We start from the raw sequence: 20,435 nt of genomic DNA on the forward strand, positions 1-20,435 counted from the left end.
ACCTGATTTAGAATACAACCTACATTTACAGCCAATGAAATCGCAGATCCCTGCGTCAGATTTTGCGTTTACAATGTGTCAGCCAATGAGTTCTAAATCATTTAGATAACCTGAAATGAATCTTAATGATTTAGAAGGGCTCGTTTGCTACTCTCTCGCTCCACCAATTCTTAATAAAATATATTTTAATTCATGTCATCTTACTATTACAATAAATAAATCGAGTCGGAATTAGCCGAGAAATGCAATGCGAACGCTTTAGTACAATAATTTATATGTATTGTTAACCCTGTGATATATATTAACTTAGCCTCATCGAATATTGCCTTCTTGATTTTCTGTTATTGAATGTTGAATATTCAGTGAGTGTGTGCTACTAAAATTATAAAAAAAGTTATGTAAACTCGACAAAAGTGCAGATGTAATACAAGATATAGGGTAACAGTGTGTGTATACCACGTGATAAATTGCGTCATAAATGCTACGTCGAAAGGCAATATTTTGATTCGAATGAAGACTTTACACAAAGATAACTTTCCTATTTCTTCACCATTTTAAATGAAACATAGCGCAGTCTATGCCGCTTACGGAGCCCCACCTGTCTTTTACCAGCCTTTGATTGAGAGTTTTGTTTCTTAAAACACTTTCACAAACATTTTCACAATACGGCCGTCTGACGTACCACTGTCAAAACATTACTTTGCAAACAGGTTTGTCGAAGTATTTGATGAAACTAATCACACTATCAATGTCCAATAATACAACGGAGGCTTGGCTCATAAAGCGGCGTTAAATTGCCATTTGTTCTATTTAAATGGTGTAGTAAAAGAAAAGCTATCATTGTTTTAAGTGTTCATTTTAAGCCAAATGTTGCCTTTCGACGTAGCATATATGATGTAATTTATCACGTGGTATACACACACTGGGTAAGTATACATTGAAAGAACTGTGTGAAACCATTATCAAGTGTCTCTTAAAAGAATGATAGTGACGATCAAGGCATTCAATTTTCTGTCAGGACGGTCAGCATGCTAACTCCCAGACAGTGTGGGTGTTGATTGTAATAAAATGTATTAACTCGACGAAATTAACTTACAGATGTCATACAAAATATAAATGGGAATGTTATATATTGTAAGGATTCTTACATTAACATTGTGAATCCATATAATTGTGTCTTAACACGATAACAATGGAATTCAAGGCATACAGCTGGAACAATCTAGTTTTTGTCAGCATGGTGATAATTGAAAACAACACATCATACACATTCCTGGATCTGAACTTTGGAGAGATACAATGATTGTCCAATGTCCTTTAGCCAACTCAAATGCTTTAATTACATGGCGTTCCTTGTTTCGCGTGTAATACAACTAATTCTTGCATTTTATTATTTATGCTGGTTTTTAGAGATTAATCAGTGAAATAAAAGTGATATTTCACTGTTTCAAACAGTGGAATAGTATTTTTTTTTAGTATTTTCCCCACAATCCGTTTAATAACCATTATTGTTTCAACTAAGACAATAATTTAATGTGACATGATTACATCTACATGGGTTTTTTAAATGAAGATAAATTAAAGAGCATCAAGAGCAAATACAACAACATTACCCCGTAAAAAGCCCCGCATGATCGTGACCAGGTAGATACTGGTTAACGGAGCTCTTCCACATGGCGAAATCTAGGAGCACACCGGCGTCGTCTACAGTATTGTCGCTAAGCATGTTGTTGTGTAACCATGGTGATGTCGCCTCCTCCTGCGAGAGTATTTCAACAATGTTAGTGGAGAAACGGGGCAATGTCAGGAGACTCAACGTATCTATTATTTTCGCATCTTATTGAATGCATAACGTTCGGTATGGTTTTATAACATGCCTTAGGAAAATCATTCTGAGAAAAACAACAACAGTGAAGATGGTTATAACTTATATAGGTTAATATTTCTTAAGGCGAAAAGGGATCAATTATGGATGTTATTCAACAATCGTTTAAAGTAAAGTAAAAAAAGCATCGATAACGACATTCACAGTATTTCTATATGACCGTTTTGTATTCCAAATTAGCATTATAATTCCTGAGTTTCCATCAAATGTCATTCTCAAAGAAAACCGACTGGCTAATAACACAATTTTTACCGTGGAAACAAGGAGGGAGGCCAGTGACACCCTGAGCGGTGGACCATCTGAACCAGTTGCTGTCTGGAACCTAATGTCCATCTAAAGAAAGTACATAACTATCCATATTATATCCATGTAGTTGTTAATGGTTTTGTAATGTGTATTTAATTGGTAAACAGCTCATTTGTTTCTATGAATATGTGTTCATATTTTGCCATAATTGTTACTTAAAATGCTATTAGGTTTTGCTCTAGGGTTAACTAAAGACAACTTAATTCAATCTAAATATCAAGGAGAAGCAACATTCCGAATCCTCTGCATTTTTTCCATCGAGATGTATATGGACGGTTTACAATGTGAGAAATCTTTACATTTTAACTACGCTGTAAGTAGATCGCGTTGTAATTTCAATTTTGTAGTTAAACATAATGAAGGGAATCTTAATTAGTTATGCAGTCACTCACTTCATTGATAATGAGTTAAAACTTTGAGCTAATTCTACTGATGTACCGGCATAAGTCCGAGGTTGTTTTCAATAGAAAATGGCCGAATGATTCCGAATGTAGAAGGAAATACGGAGCTATCTCAAGTAAAACAACAAACTCAAACGATAATAAGTTATCAAAGACTCTTCAAAAGCAGTAAAAACGAACAGAAATATACTCTGGGCGAATAACATAATTATACAATTTTAAAACACAGGAACACCGTAAGTAGCCTTTCCTTATGTTCTACGAAAAGGCGAGTGACAAAGAGCTGCTGATCTTTGCATTGGGGAGGAGGAGGGGGTGCGTTTCAGTAAAATGTAAGTCGATTCAAGTCGTTAATTGAATTGTCTTATTCTCAACGCTTTTTTGTTGCTACATATTTGATGTCTTTAAGCTCAATAAGATTAATGATAAAGTTATTGATATTGCCCCAGATAATTATAGCTAGGAATATAATACTTATTTGAAACATGCCCCGTAGTGTGCAAGCATTCGTCTATTTATCTGGACTGACTTTGGTGTTACGAAGCTTTTGAGTCAATTTTAACTTATTCTTCAACCAATTAGAGAGTGCCAAAAAGAAAACAAAAAGGCAGTGATATATTATCACAACAAGTGTGCTAGTGAACTGTTTAATATACAAGTGAACTATATTTGAATATAACTAATATTATATACAACTCAAATATTGCCAGGTTTTCGCTTTGAAAATATATAACTGTTTAAGGGATATAAAGTGTCGCTGTATGTGTAATTAAAACAACTAAGCAGAGTTTGTTATATAAAATGATGCGTCATTTTAAAAAGTTAGTATACTTAAGTATAAATTTCTTATACGACTAGTCAAAAACGTAATTCAGTGTGTTATCATCGTTAAGCATATCGGATGGTTCTGGGGTCATAACAAAATACAAATCCTACAACAAGATGTTCTTTTTCTACACAAATGCCTCAAGAACAAACAATATGAATTACTAACACATGTCTTACCCCATTAACAACAAACAGGTAGAACTCGTGCATGGCCTCAAACGCATTGTCCACCCTCTGCTGGTCAGTATCGCCGCCCACCCTGGACTTCCACCTGAATACAGTTGTATAGAAAGGAAAAAATAAACATAATTATGATGTTTGTATTTTTTTCTGTACCATAACTAAGTTCTTTACCCATTAATTCAGAACACTTAACACACATTTTATAAACCGCACTTCTAATCGTTTAAGCAAATGTTTTGACGTAGGATATATTTTACATTTTTTTAGTAAGGATCATTCAGAAAAAGAGACGACAGTACCACTCAATAAAAGGAACTTGTTTTATAAAAAAATACTTGTGAGCAAAAATGTATGATATTAAAGGGCAATTACATCAATTCGGGGATTACTACTTAGTCTTCATGTTTTTGTTTTATTTTTATAACACACGCCAGTGAATCAAAGCATAGTTAAACCATCTCAGACCATTGGTTACTTTTCATCTTTGTAGGCTTTGAGCCTGATTTGTTTGTAATTTAAAAAACTTCACAGGGTGTTGTCATTTTATCGAATACACAGTGGTTACGTTAATCCAATTTTATTTTTCTTATTTGAATCGAAACCCTTTTCTGACGTTGTTATATGTATAGTACCCAAGTGGAACTTTCTTCCTTTCTTCCCAAATATGATGTTTGGATCATGAAACACTAGATATCAATGTTATTTCGCGTGAAAATTTGTCAATTGACGATAGAATATATAAGACATTTATTCGGTTATCTCTGTTCTATAATATAAGCTGGTGCTACAGGTCGCGGGCAATTTCATTTACTCGTGTCTGCTGATTTCTTCTTTAGATTTACGTTGTTTTTCCGAACCATAGGTAATAGTATCAGTCTGGGTGGGGAGGAACAACAATGGAAGGTAAAACGTTACTGCATATATACCGACATCCCGAACCGATTCTATTACCTATGCTTCTGAAACACATCTGCCATCGCCGGTACGGAATATAAGTATCTTCCATGGCCGAGAGTGTAAGATATGTTCATTCCGACCCGAGCGTAGGGTGTTTTACGGAAACGAGGTTTACCAAGTTTCCGCAAAACACACTGCGCGAGGTTCGGGATGAACATATCTTACACGAGCGGCTATGGTAGATGCTTTTTCTCTCACCTCAGTTAAACAAAATTGAGCAAAAATGTATTTTTTGCTGGAACTCTTGTGGGCTTAGTGAAAATAATTGCGTATGGATATGCGATAATTCGTGGTTGTCATGGATATGCGCGCAGTGATTTAGATTATGTTAATTATCAAATCGGTCTTTAAATAGTTTTAAGGAGATTGTAGCATTATTTCTTGAAAGGTGCATGAAAACTGTTTTATGGTGACATTTGAAGCGAGAAATAATTAATTAGCGTTCTAAATATTGCAACAAGATGAGGTTTCCATGATGCAACAGACGACATTCTTCAACAAGGGAGGTAATTACAATGTGGTGACCATTAAAAAGGAGTTTCATACGGGCATTTTATCTTCGCCCGTGGGCAAGATAAGAATTTCTAGCATGGTTAAATTATTGGATCTACTTATCTGAGGTGGGAGAAACAGCAATATCGTTTGATTAAAACTATCTGCTACAAACTAAAAGCTGTATGTGCTCTGTTTTCAAGAATCTTTTGCAATGATAGTAAAGGACAGCAACATAAATATCTACACTGCGATCTCAGACTTGCTTTATCGGAGTCTTGAGGAAATACAGATACTACATTGCGTTTATATGCGCATACAGCAATTGAGAACAGTTTTCACTTCAACCCACAGAGAAGGCTTATTTCAATTTTTCTAATAATTTTTAAAAAATTTAAAGATGCACTCTTACTCCCAAATATAATGTCCCACAATTAATACATTTGTTTTAATATACCAAAATGAAAGAATAAATATGAAGAAAAGAATGGTTTCTGTGAAGGATACTGTGTTTAATTTGGAAGAAAGGTGCAGAAAACATGGTATTTCTAACTTATAAGGCGAACGTTGAGTTTATCACTGTATATCTTTTAGCGCCAGTCATTTGCTATTGCATAAAAGCATTATTTCGTATGTTGTTATAGGTTTATCACTTAAAATTATGTTTGTGTCTATATGTGTATGTTATTAATACGAGTGTCACTTTAAATAAATGACTGCAATGCACTGGTTATACGATCTGCGATTATGCTGACTCACAGCGCACGAGAGTAATGTCTCAATTCAAAAACAGACGCACATAGATGCCAGGAATAAAAAAAAATCAAGGTGAATTGGGGATTCTCGCACAAGTGAATAAACATATTTACGTCTTCCTCCTAATTAACGTAATTCAATTGTCCGATATGAACACCAATTAAATATTTTACAAACACGTGCTAAACTATGTTTGCAGTATTTCAACGAGTATGAGATTTCATCACGCAGGTCTGATTTGCAGATATCAGTCTTATTGAGGGTTTCTGTTCAGCCGTTCAGAATACAAACAGGATGTTACGCAATATGAATATCACTTATATAGGGCGTTTTTGTTAGTTATAAACTGGTTTCGGTTTTATTTCGGTTTCACGAACTGTGCATTTGTTGTTACATTTTCGAATAAAACCAAAACCATTTTTATCGTTTTTTTTAACGAAAACCGAAACCGGTTTTATGAAACTATTGAAACCCCTACCGGAGGCGGTTTCATCGGTTCGTTCCATCCGAAAACTAGTTTACTTTGAAACCAACATGGTGGAAAGTGATCAACCACGTTTGTTGAAACTCAATCCTTTTGATAACAATGCCTTACAATGGGCAAATGAGCTAAATGATAAAGATTATATTTATAATTGGAAATAATGGCTACATGCAGTAGCTCCGCCATGTTGTTTAAACTGTAAACAAAACCATGCATATGTTACTTCAAGCCAATCTATCAAAACCGAGTTCGAAACTGCTGAAATCATTGACACCAAAACTGAAACTGGTTTGGTATCAACAAAAACGCCCTAATTTGTATTTGTCGATGTTATTTTCCTAAAAACTTATATCTTACAGTATTTCTATGTTAGTCCATCTGTACTTAAATCTGATCTTATAAGAACAAAATAATGAAAAAAATGTAAATATGTGAAAACATACGTAATACAATTACTTATAATACAACTGAATGTGATCAAGTTATCAATCTCATACAAAATAATAAACATGGTATCTATCTGTAATATTTAACATTAGAACATGGCGTTTATTTATTTAAAGTATGAAATTTATGTCTACACAAGACGTGACAAGAATAGATTTTTCCATATATGTACTAAGATGATGTGTTTTCATAATTAGTCTTAATATACCATCATTTCTGGTCTGTTTCTTAATATATTCACTACGTATACTTACTAACTTAACCCAATTATTGTCATTCACTGAATACATGTAAAACACAAAGGGAAAGTGAGAACCATTAACAGGTCCATGCCACGCACAAACACTTATTTGTATTCACTTGGGAACAACCGTTGCTTTGTTAAATGCGTGTTATTGTGAACTTGATGACGTGTAGGGTGAATATATGATGTGTTTGGCATGTTTACCGGTTGTCAATAACATTGTTGTATGAGTTTTTTGCCATTATAACCACTTATAGGTATGGCTGGTTATAACAACCACTACACCTTTATTAGCTCTCAGGCGAAACAGTGACTTCATTCATTTAAAAAAGCAAATAGCAAATAACAATTTGTTTAACAATTTTCTTGATTAAAATGCAGGCTCATAATTTTCCGAAATGGGCATGGAATGAATATACTCACTCTTATAATACAATGGTGGCAAATGTTAGATAAAATTGTTCAGTAAGTATAAGATAAATTGGGAATCATCATTTGTGATACATCTCTGATATTGCAAGTTTAATGTTCGCATGAAGAGTGTCGATCTCTCTGCTTCTCTCTCCCTCTTATATTTGTTATCAAGTAGTACAGTGAAAACTACAGGGACAAAAACAGATGTCGAAAGTTTAAAACTAAACCATGTTTAGAGGCACAAGGCGAGGGACTGTATGAGAATGAGGTTCACTATGCCATGAGTCTACTATGACTGTATGAGAATGAGATTCACTATGCCATGAGTCTACTAGGGCTTGAACTAGTTAACACGGCCATTAACAACATTAACATTAACATTAACAAGCATGACAACAAACAATGGGCCGACTGTAAAGAACATTGATAAAGATAGAATCGTGATAGACGAAATTGTTTTACTAAGTAAATGGATGTGAGAGCGATTCACTAATCTGTCCACTTCCGTCACAGTCGGGTTAATAGAATAAGTATATATAAAACTATGGAGTTAGTTTTACCTTTCCAAGTTTTTGTAGTCAATAACAACCATATATTCCACGTACAACGTTTCAGACTGACGCTTCTTTCGACCTGAAACAAACATTTACCAGTTGACAATGATTTATGGTGTGTCACAATATTGTCTTTTAATTTGATTTATTTTACGGTTCATTTTCAAAAATCAAAGCGCTAGTATGAGTTTGTCCTTTGAATCAAAACAATACATATGTGAAAAAGTCCCTTTGTTTGCAAAAAATAAACAAAGCCAAAGGAACTAGTCCAGCGATTAAAAAACAAGATCACAATGCCATTTTGCATCGAAGAAACAGTCAATGTATACTGCTTTAAAGGCCGTTTCGAACATTTAGTTTGTGGCACTTCAGTGAGTTCCGTTTGTCATCGTAACGTTCTTGCACAAGGAATTTAAAGCTACAATTCCATTGGCCAGTTGATGTGAATCCAGTGAAAAGTGTTCATGTAGTGGCGCTTTGCGGGGGTATGAGCCCGCCTCTCCAGTAGCTAGTTTTGGGTGATAGGTCAAAGTATACGCCATATCATTACCGTCTGCAGTCAGTGTCTTTAACATGGGATGTATCGACACGATATAGATATTAAAATTCACTTGACAGATTTTGGCGGACTTAAAGTCCTGATTATTCAACGCTGCAAAAACTTGGAATACTATGTTCATTTGCAAAAAGTGGCGGATCCGTGTCTAGTGGTTCGATTCCCCGCCGTACCACTTACAATACTAATCGTCTTCCAGGAGGGACGTTAATTGGGGTGTCCCATGTGACGGTCCTATACACACGTGCACTTTAAAGGACCAGGGTAGCTCTGACCAGTGTTACATTCTGGGCACTATATTCCGTAGACCTTAAATTACCATCAATTCTATCGGAGCACTCGCCGAATGGGCAAAGCCGAGTGCGAGTACAAATAAGCTTACACACCACCAACTTCATTAGCCACTCGGTTAGCTCAATCGGTAGAGCGTTGGACTGTGAATCAAACAACACGGGTTCGATTCCCGGGCGTACCAGGTCACTTCTGTTGGGATTTGCAATGATGCTTACCATCCGGTGTGAGAGACTCAAGTTCATTGCGTTCTTTCAAACGTGCACTTAAAACACACTATTTCAAACAGGCGTATGAGTAGCATTTTTACCAGGAATGATCTGTGACAGTGATTCACGAAGACTGTGTGACCATTATGTGATTTTAAACATAATTTTACAACCTGTTTTAATTCTACCATGATCTTTTAGTACAGTTACATATCCTATGTAAACTGTTTTAGACTATTGATACAATATATAAATGCAAGTTAGATGTCAGGCGTAAATTATATTAATATCATTTTTTTTTTCAAAGTTTCGCTAGACTATTTTTTTATCGTATGATATTGATATTTATTGTTTTTAATTCAGACGACCAGTTAAATACCACATTTCATTTTATTGTGTTTCATATTTTTTAGTATGTTGTACATTTATTGTTCAAAAGCTGTCTAGTATTTTAATGATATTGCTTGTAGTTAGCTATCAGATTATATCGTTGTAAAGCGCCTTTGAACGTGTATATGAAAAGGGCGCTATATAAGTTTGGTAAATAATAATAATAATAATAATAATAATAATAATAATAATAATAATAATAATAATAATAATGAAATCCTTTTTACGACCATTCGCACTGTACCACTGTCCCTGGCATGTACAGAAATTGTCAGTTCATTGCAGAAGTGAAGGCACCTAGTACTGGTCAACCGCCAGATAGTCTGCCCAGGATATGTGTACGGTGGTTGAACTGTCACTCTGGGACCCGTCAATGTGCTCACGCCGGGACCCGGAGTATAAACTACTAACACCTTCATTTGCAAACAGCACATGTAGTATCACAAGGCCTTACCTTGGTAGAGAATGTCACTGTCTGTATAACCACTAGTCGTTGTGATAATCAGTCGAGGGTCAGGTTTCTCCATCTAAAATCGCATAAAAGGTGTCACAATTGGAACTTGATAATTTGACACTATGATAACAAGATAAAAGCTTTCTGGTTTATCTCAGTTGCTTTATTTGAACTAAACTTATACTATCAATAATGCTAATACACGTACACAAAGTTTATTGCTATCATTTTAAGTACACTATTTGACAAACAGGGGCACACCCAAAAGCAAAACATTATTTATATTCCCTTAGGCAATAAGCAATATTACAGAAACGATGTTGAAGCGAACTCGATATTTGCGGGACTGTAGACTCATACCAAACGCAAATATATACTATCTTATAATTACTCAACTGATATTACAGGGACGATTGGAACAAGAGCTATACTTATCTTATCTAGTAGCACGAACCGTAAAGAACAAACTAATGCATTTGGGGAAACAGATTGTTTAGGTGCACGCAAAACATACAAGGTGTAATTTTGTGGCGTAACTTTATATGAGCGCTTCTCCTCCGGAATCGAATAAAGTATAGTTTCGAATGTAGGAGGGGGGGGGGGGGGGGGGGTCGGGGATGTTTCTCCAAGAATATTTTGGCTATTTTTTGTCTGAAGCTGTGCGTTCTCGTGTGTTATATCATTGATGTTTTCCCGATATTGACATTAGAAGTTCACTTGGACATCAAAGGCGGTGTCTTGTTGGAAGTGTCAATCCGCTAATGCAAATATTGTCATTCTTGTATTGACTGAAACTCTTCATTAACAGTATGAGCAGTAATGATAAGTGGAACTCTGGCCCTTTCCCTTAGCACCGGAATAGAGGTATTCTTTCTTGAAGACATTTGGATCATTAAGGCATATTCAGCGATTCCGAGTGAAACGAAAGTACTATACTATATCACGCAATATTGTACAAAAATAACAAATTAAGGCGTAAAAATGATAGCTCATTTTCCTTAAAGCCCGTAGAAAATGTATTGGTAGTATTTTTCTCATTTTGACAATAGTCCAGCAGAACCCTGAGTGAACCGTGCATTGGCGTATATACCAAATGTGTTGGCATTTTCTTAATGGCATGACTGTATCATAACATAATCTAAATAATGCCACTCTGGTATCGGTGGGCAAGTAGATTATGCATTTTTAATACATATTTGCCTATAATCTTGATTTGATGTTACATGCATATTATATCAGCGAACACAAAGAATGAAAATAAGATACATTTCTATTCCAAACAAAACTTTTGAGTCGGCGATTAATAACGATACAGTAGAACGGTCGGGTTAGCGAAACCAATGTTGCTGTTTGTACAGATGACCTTGACCTGGAATATTTACCTGCAAACGTATAAGCGGCGTATCATTTTTCTTTCTTTCATACAACCCAGGGTAGGGGGGACTCTCCTCTTTGTTAAGACCAGACATCTCACCTTGAATAAAAAATAATATTATAAGAGTTATTTTCATGTAATGATATAAAGGATTGTTTGAGTGTCTCTGGTCGAAATGTTTTCATCGTTTGAGCACTACTTTCTATGTTTCACGAATGACGTTTCAACGAGTGAACTATTTTGCTTATTATTGACTAGGTAAAGTATTTTGCGATCTTTCACTTAACGTTTATTTTTTCCTTGTTTGTTATATGCTTATAAAAAGATAAAATATATTTGGTTTTTTTTTCGAAAAGCGCGCCAAATTGAATGCGGACATAATAACTTTTCGGAAATGACGTCGATTCCAGTCCCGTGCACGCTGACGTTTTATCTGCGATAGGCAAAAACTTCAAAACAGTGAAAAATATCTAGTTGATATTTTTACTTTCAAGCACTTTTATTTCACGTACAAAACTAAATCTATTACAAAAAGCATAGTATAAATAGAGGATATTTGTTGATATCTGTGAAAGATCGTGTATTCTTTCATGCTTAACGATGAAATATGGGGTTTTAACAGTGAAATAACAACAGTGAAAATATCAACTTTCAGAACTACTTTTAAATTCCTATGTTGTTACATGTACTTGCCTTGATCAAAACAGAACACTGGACTTCAGTAAATTATGTCAAAAAATGTTAAAAAAAAATAAATAAAGAAATGTTTAAGAAATTTAAATAAATATATAATTGAAAATTAACAACTTACCGTTCATTACCGGTTATCCCGTTTATCAAACATTTTACTGATCTTTGAAGCTGAATGTTCGAACATTTGCTTTATACCAAACAAATTACAGACAAAAACAACTGTTCGAACATAAATAAAATTTTAAATCATCGTTCAAATGTATTTTGAACTGTTTGCCGTTGTAGTACGTAAGATGGGCTTCCTGGAGAATTCACACCACAATTTACAGATAGATCCGGTATTTTTTACCCCACCCACAACTCATAATGTGTCGACAAACTCGCGTGGCATTTACTCTTTATCATCTGGAAAGCAAACATTTTAAAGCGAAACAGATTGGTCTCTGACAGTAAGATGACTGAATATTAACTTAATATAAAAACACGCGTACATGCTGGCTTAAACTAAGAAGGATGGTTAACATCCAATGAGTATCCACATTTGTATTGCTAACACATTTGACGTTCCAAATTTTCATTCTTTAAATAGCGGCGTAGTAATTTGGTTGTGTATTCATGCCCATCTTAAAATAAAAAGTGTTTTCATTTTTTTTTGGGAAAATATGTGCACTAATAATACTTCATTGTGTACTGTTCATAAAGCTTTGCAATAAAAAACGAGCGAATATTGAGCTATAAGAATGAATAGCAGAGAACTATTTCTCAGAAAACCGAAAGTAGAAAAGTTGACAGCTATAATTATGCATAAGGGGCGCCCCACGGGTAGCGGCATAAAGCCAACCCTTTAAAAAAAGGGGGTAATTCAGAAATAAATAAAAAACAAAACAAATAAAACTCCGAAAATAAGCATAAAAGAAACAGAAAATTTGTTTATTTCAGTGTAAGATCGTATCTAATTTCACTCGTGATCATAAAAAAACTACATTTTCACTCGTGGCTTCGTCACTCGTGAAAATAAGTTTTTCTATGACACTCGTGAAATAAAATACGATCTTACACTGAAATAAACAAATATCCTCTATTTATTTCATGAGTGTAATAAACAAACATATTTTCACGAGTGGCAAAGCCACGAGTAAAAATATAGTTTTTCCATGATCACGAGTGGTAATTTCGTTCTATAGTATACTATTAACTCGTTTTTAAGTGCAATCATTTAATAAACACTAATCAGAGAACTTGTATTTATGCATATATGTTTAAAATAATAACAGGTAATTAACGAAATCGATTTTGAATTAAACAGGGCATGAATACATACCGAATTACTACAGCGCCATTTATTGAATGAACATTTGCAAGGCCGAACGTGTAAGCAAAACAATGCGGATAATCAATGGATTCCAACATATTTCTTAGTTTTAAAGTTCGTGTCATGATACATGGGTATTCAGTCATCCGTCACTGTCAGAGATCAATCTGGTTCGCTTGAAGAGAGGTCGTTTTTAAGGTAAAATGTAAAGAACATGCTAAGTTTTGGACAAATTATGAGGGGTGGGTGGGGTAAAAAATTCATCAGTTATTCTGTTAATTGTTCTGTAATATTCAGGGAAGTTCGTTTTACGTACATCAACGACAAACAGTTCAAAAAAGTTGTGAACGCTGATCGATATAACCTCTTATTTATGTTCGAGCAGTTGTTTTCGTTTGCAATTTTTGTTCGAAAGCAAAATTAATGTTCGAACATTCAGCTTCAAAGTACAAAAACGTTTGAGAACTCGATTACAATTTTCCTATTAAATGGTTAGTTGTTTATTTCCACAAGTGTATTTATTTAAACGTATATAACCTTTGTTAATTCCTAACTTTATTTTTTGGCAACGTTTTTTGGTTCAAAATTTTAGTTTTGATCAAGGGGGAGTTACTACAGTGAATTTTAAAAGTAGATTTTAAAGTTGATATTTTCACTTCTAAGTTAGAAGTGGAAATATCAAATTGATGTTTTCGCTGTTGTTATTTTACTTATATTTTTTATCGATAGCATAAACGAAACAATGGGTAATACAATGATATTAACATTGGCACTTAATTATATGTACGATCAAATTTGCTTTCATTTTGCATAAGCGTTTTGAAATAAAACACGTGTTTCCTGGCGTTACGTCGTTTTCTTATGTGCCCTTATTTTCGCAGAATGTATGAAATATGCTATATTGGGTGTCTAAGAACAAGTAAGACACTAGCATACGGCTTCATGCTCAGCGTTGATTACATACCAGGTGGAATCAGCTCGTCGCCCATAAAATTACCCCTGGGCGCCTCCTGCCGCTTGACCCTGTGTGGAGCCCCTTCGAGGTTCGAAGCATGAGTATTTCGAAGTTGATTGGTTAATGGTTCGAGTTCGTAGTGGGAGGTGTTGTAGGTAAATGTTCCGGACTGGAAAAGAAATTCGATAAATATATTTTTGGCTATTGTATATTTCAATTTTCATATTAAATTATGAAAAATATAACTAGAGTAATGCGGACAATGTTGTGAGCTTGATATCATATATAATTCGCTTGAGTCTAATTTGTGTTTAACATTTAACCGCTTTTTTATATCATAAACGTAAAGAGGTTTTTATGTTATCTATGCAAAAAAACAACAACAGCATTTGTGTCCTTTATATATAATAAAAATAGAGTGATTATTTTTATCTTATTTACAATTTCTTTGTGTATTGACTCTTCTGGTTGAATTATTTTTCATTGCGTTAGTAAGGCCACACCAAATTGATATTTCGTTCCGCGGATTTACCGCTCCTATTTTTTTGAAAATATAAATTTTTTTTTTTTTTTTTTGTGCGCCCGCACCTCCATTTTGATCGCCAAGCAGATTTTTTTTCAGGTAATAATTAATTAAAAGGCTAAATATAATCAAGTATAATTTTTCTACACTAGTTTTCGTGTTTTTGTAAAGGGAAGTTACCGACGCGTAGTCTTTTTATACTGTATATCGATCGGTTTAACATGGGTTTCAATAAATTCAATCAAAATGGCGGCTTCCTGTATAAACAATGTGGCTCGAAGTTTGGAAATTAAATCTTATTTTTGACAATAAATAATTATGTTTTAAGCATGCTTGAAGTCATTGTTGATCGTCTCATGCACTAAAGGATCATTATTAAAAGCAATCATTATGCAATAAAGCATGTGTATCTATGACTGGTAGCGATTATATTGCGTAATTAGTGACTCGTTTTGAATGGAAATCGGACAGGTCAACTTAAATGGAATATGAGTCATTGTTTGGTCCAAATTGATGTATCAAGCTCATTTTTGATCAAATTCTGACAAAACAACAGTTTTGAACAATTAGCTTTTTACAAATAGCGATATAAACTCTGGTCTGGATATACCTCAACATAAGTAAGCCTAAGTTTATCACCTTATATTTTGTTTTTATTTGCAGCACAATCCGGGATTGTAATGCACTTGTCAATTGCAACCATTGCCCCGCCCACCCCTCGCCCTTGTTACAGAGGCAATGGGCTGTGTTTTTACCTATCAGATGGCCCCGCAGTGCCTAGTGAATGTGGTTTTGAAAATAGTCGGGAACGGTCCTCACATAGGTATTCGGGGTTGCGGGGCCATTTGGCAGGGATTTTACCAGCAGTGTGTCCCTGCAGGTCGGGTATATTACCCGGGTTTTGAGAGACCAGAAGTCAAAGTCCCCGCTATTTCGGACTTGGGGGGGGGGCGGGGCATAAACAATTGGCTGGTGCAAATAAACATCTAAATAACCAAAAAAAAAGGACTCTGAAAAATACCCTTGTTCTTTTTGTTTTAACAAGCACATGCCATTGCATTTCCTGTGATAATAAAAACAAAATTTAGTCTATGTTATATGGAGTCTGATGGTTGATGATGCCTGTGTAAGTGATCATTTTTTACAAATCCCAAATCAATCCTTAGTTATGTCTAAATACAGTTGCATATGATGTTAAACTGATTCAGGTAGATTTATATAAGTTGTTTCAAACTTTTTACTAAAAGCAGGGTTATTTATTATTATGAATGAACGTCATATTAAAGTAAGTTTTAATTATATAAGAAATTAGATTTATCCATATAATGTTTGTACTAAACACGGATGAATAAATAGTATGTATTCCGACATTTTCCCAATGTCCATTAGAGGTTCAGTTCAAGATGGCATTAAAATGGGTTTAAGGGCAATCATTTTTAACAATCTTTCTTATTTATATTGAATATAAGGAAAAATATATTTTTCGCTTCTTCGCTCGCTTCGGTTTTTATGAAAATGACCAAAAGTATTTTTTATTTTTTTTTCGCTCGCTCGCTCCAATTTCTTTTGGCAAAAATCCGAGGAACTAAACATTAATTTGGCGTGGCATAAGGTTAAAGAAAAAAGTTTACTTTCTAATTCCATTCACATCTGTCGGGATCAGAGTAACACGATAGCAGGAAATATGACACATGTTTGTCCTAAACGCCATTTCAATATCGAAAGTTTTGCTTGAAGTAATACATGTATGGTTTTGTGCACAGATTCAAAAATATGGTGGAGCGAATGCATATAGCCATTATTGAAATTCTTCAAAACAATGATACCGTAGATGGCCGACTGCCTGGTTTAACTTAATGGTGTTTCAACACACGTTTCGGATCACTGGCCGCCATGTCGTTTTTTTTTTTAACAAAGTGAACTAGTTTTCGGATGGAACAATCCGACGAAACCGACTACGGTATGGGTTTCGATAGTTTAATAAACCGGGTTGATTTTCGTAAAACAAACGATTTTCATTTGAAGATGTAAAATCAAATACACAATTCGCGAAACAGATGTAAAACAAAATGTACATGTAGTTTATTACCAACAAAACGCCAATAGTAAAGAGAAAAATAGATTAAGTACATGCTGTTATGTGTTTAAAGTTAAATATTCAGGAGTATGAGTATACCATGCATCACTTCCAACGCAAATGCTTCATGGGCTACCGTTTTTGTTGATATGTGACGTGTCAAGTGTAAGTGTTGAGTACCCATACACTAGTTTTATCACCCTGTCTCGCTGACCGCTCTAAGGCTGTAATCTGAACAATTATAACTAATGTAATTGTGCTTTGGGGTCTGCCTTTTGCTTCATGTCGCGTGTTATGTGCATTTACTAAGTTGTTTACCAGCGGACCCAGGGAGCACACCCTCCCCAGAATCGACCAAGTATGCTCTTTATTTCAAATAGGAGAAAAAAAACAACAAAAAAACAAAAAAACAATGATAAAACAGAGAAATTACGGGGGCGCAAGTCAGGTTACGCCCCTGTGACGTAAAATTCTGGATCAGCCCCTGCAGGATCTCCGTTATTCTTGTTTGGTTACTGGGTTTGTCCCTGTAGACATTTCTTTTTAATATATGTTTCTCACATGATTTATTTCATTGAAATAAATACTTATGTTGATTTGAAATTGTCTCTAAAATTTGTATTGATGGTCTAGATACAATGAATTTACATGCTACAGAAAAATACTTTTTTTTTTATTCCAGGCCATGCATAAAATTTAATTGAAAATAAACAGACCCCTTGTTAATTCACTTTTCAATGTTTTAACTATTCAAAAAATGTTTTCCTAAGCCTATACCGCCTACGCTAAGCCTAGTTCTTGAAAAAGATTATGTCTGTGATCTAAAAAAAGTAGCTTCATAACGAATGGCAGAAAGGCTAAAACCCATCAACATTAAATAAATGTCGGTTACAAATCAAACATTTTGGATACAACGCATTCGGACGTGAAGAACGGTCGTGACAAGAAACACTTATAGGAGAGATGCAGGAGTTCGCCCACAGCCTACGAGCGTAATCGCTTATTTTCCTGCCATCCAACCCCATAAATATGTCATAATTCTAGAAAATTGAAAACCGCTTAGGCAATACAAATAAATAAATATGTATGTTTCCGGTTTCCCGGCCGAGCATATTTTTCAACGCCCGACCCTAGGTTTTCACTGCCACCGGAAGTTTGTTTTCTGACTGTTTTTTTATCTTCTGTTGTGTATGTATGTTAGATTGTTAAAGTATTAAGATAAGATGCGTGAAGTTTCACTTAAGTGTTTCTACAACAATCTAGTTAACATTGGCTCAGACAAAACATGACAACACCTTATCCCCGTGCAATTCAAAGAAGAAATAAGAATCAAATTTGTGATAAACCCTCATAATTGAACGAAGTTTAAAGCCAATGAAAATTATATAGCATTCAAAATATTACCGTGTAGCAACGATGTATACAAATACATTAAACAACGACAAACATTTCCTAATAATTTAAGAATAGCCTTAGAGTATATGATAATGGCATTGATTCGATTTGTACGAACTTTGCTGAATAATCGACTACATTAGAATGAACAATTATGTTTGATTTTACCAAGTGAAATTGTCCCTCGTCGTTGTTCCGAACAATGATGGAAGCCCCCAAAGACGGATCTTGGTACACGCCGTAAGAACCCTGAAAACAAAAACATACATATTAAAGTGACTCTCGTATATAAAATCTTTACATAAAAATGTATAACAAGCATACAGTTTGAGTAATAAACCTTTAACTACTTACTAAATTATGCATTTATGGAAACTATTTACTACTGATAACAGGATTCAAACCGGGTGATTGAGGTGATTTATAGCTGAAAACGCATAAATATTAAATGACTGGTGGGTCCTAAATGATTTACAGTGATCAACGATCATCTCATAACTTCAAAGTAGAAATACTGTTTTCTGCACCTGTCTTTCAAATTCAACACGGTATCCTTCATAAGAACCATTGTTTTCGATTTTGAGTCATCCTTTTCGGAAAATTAAAACAATAGTTATCATTGTGGTACTGCTTTTTTGGGTGTAAGTGCATCTTTAAAAATATTTATTACATGTAAGTTTTTTTATAACAAATTCAAATAATTGCTTTTGGAATTACAACTGTTACAGATCTATTTCGTTCGAAAATGCTTTTATAGCAAATGTTTAATGAACCATCGAACTGCCATAATAATTATGAAACATAAATATTTTATTGACCACCGCAATTTACTTGCGAAATGTGGCTTTTATTCTTTTTATAATTTAGTTAAAACATCTTAATGGCCATGTCTGTCAAACCTCATTAATTCAACATCCGTTAGACCAATAACAAAGAACTTTTGCCTAATGAAATAATAAGCTTTTATTAAATAAAGAAGTCAATATAGCACACACCACCATGCTATATAATGCTGACAGTAACTCTCCGAGATACCTTCAAAGAATATCATTTAATTGTCTGTTGTGTTCGTTTATTTATTGCGCTATTAACAAAGGCTTTATAAGTCATCGGGTGTATTTTTAATCAATTTGAAAGGAGCACACTATATTTTATATTTGATTTTAGTGATCAAAACAAAAAAGCATAGGAGTTGTGCAGTACACATAAAGAGGCGATATTTTGGCATTTTTAAAACAGGGGAATTAGTGACCCTGTAGATATGAATTGAAAACCCAATATATAAACATTGTTTTGCTTTTTGATCATTTAAGTTAAATTTACTTAAACAAAATAATGCATTTAAATGAAATCATTTCTTTTGTGCATCTATCAAGTGTAAAACTAAAGTGTCCCTCTTTAAGATAAATCGTATGTTATATTCTTCTGCAAAGAATTGTATTCTCAAAAGAACAAATATAGATACACATTACACGTGCTTCCTACGTCGCAAATGTCTTGTATTTAGTCTGTTTTTTTTAAATTTTAATTATGTGTTGTGATAGAATAAAAATGTAACAATCAACAAACTTATGCTGAAAATGTTGTTAAAAGTCTTCACAGCCCAACACAATGTGCCAATTCCTGTCGGCGTGTCATCATGGCGTGTCGGCGTGTCAACATGGCGTGTCGGTAAGTCAACATGGCGTGTTGGCGTGTCAACATGGCTTGTCGGCGTGTCAACATGGCGTGTCGGTAAGTCAACATGGCTTGTCGGCTTATCGACATGGCGTGTAGGCGTGTCAACATGTCATGTCAGCGTGTCGACATGTCGTGTCGGCTGTCAGCATGGCGTGTCAGCTTGTTAACATGGCGTGTCAGCGTGTCGGCTTATCGGCATGACGTATCGGAACGTTAACATGGCGTGTCGGTGTGTCAACATGGCATATCGGCGTATCGACATGGCGTGTCGGCGTGTCAACATGGCATCTCGGCGTGCCAACATGGCGTGTCAGCTTGTTAACATGGCGTGTCGGCGTGTCACCATGGCGTGTCGGCATGTCAATATGGCGTGTCGGGTTATTTACATGGCATGTCGGTGTATTCACATGGCGTGTCGGCGTGTCACAATGACGTGTCAGCGTGTCAACATGACGTGTCAGCTTGTCAACATGGCGTGTCGGCGTGTCAACATGGCGTGTCGGCGTGTCAACATGGAGTGTCGGCGTGTCCACATGGCCTTTCAGTGTTTGAACACGAACACCGGAGCTGGTTA

The 20,435-nt window shown here is 34.9% G+C and overlaps 1 protein-coding gene across 1 annotated transcript in view; it reads right to left on the reverse strand.

Moving 5' to 3' along the window:
- Positions 1 to 19,948, reverse strand: part of LOC128202863 (uncharacterized) — a 43,695-nt gene extending 23,747 nt beyond the window's left edge. The window contains exons 1-9 of the mRNA XM_052904024.1: positions 19,790 to 19,948; positions 18,350 to 18,430; positions 14,196 to 14,355; positions 11,234 to 11,325; positions 9,852 to 9,924; positions 7,958 to 8,030; positions 3,598 to 3,691; positions 2,138 to 2,218; positions 1,614 to 1,759 (exon numbers count right to left, since the gene is read on the reverse strand). Of these exons, the coding sequence (XP_052759984.1) occupies positions 1,614 to 1,759; positions 2,138 to 2,218; positions 3,598 to 3,691; positions 7,958 to 8,030; positions 9,852 to 9,924; positions 11,234 to 11,325; positions 14,196 to 14,355; positions 18,350 to 18,430; positions 19,790 to 19,948 (959 nt within the window). The remainder of the gene's footprint in view (positions 1 to 1,613; positions 1,760 to 2,137; positions 2,219 to 3,597; positions 3,692 to 7,957; positions 8,031 to 9,851; positions 9,925 to 11,233; positions 11,326 to 14,195; positions 14,356 to 18,349; positions 18,431 to 19,789) is intronic.
- Between the last annotated feature and the right edge of the window lie 487 nt (positions 19,949 to 20,435).

This window comes from Mya arenaria, chromosome 9, assembly GCF_026914265.1.
Source record: "Mya arenaria isolate MELC-2E11 chromosome 9, ASM2691426v1".
Classification (NCBI taxonomy): Eukaryota; Metazoa; Mollusca; class Bivalvia; order Myida; family Myidae; genus Mya; species Mya arenaria.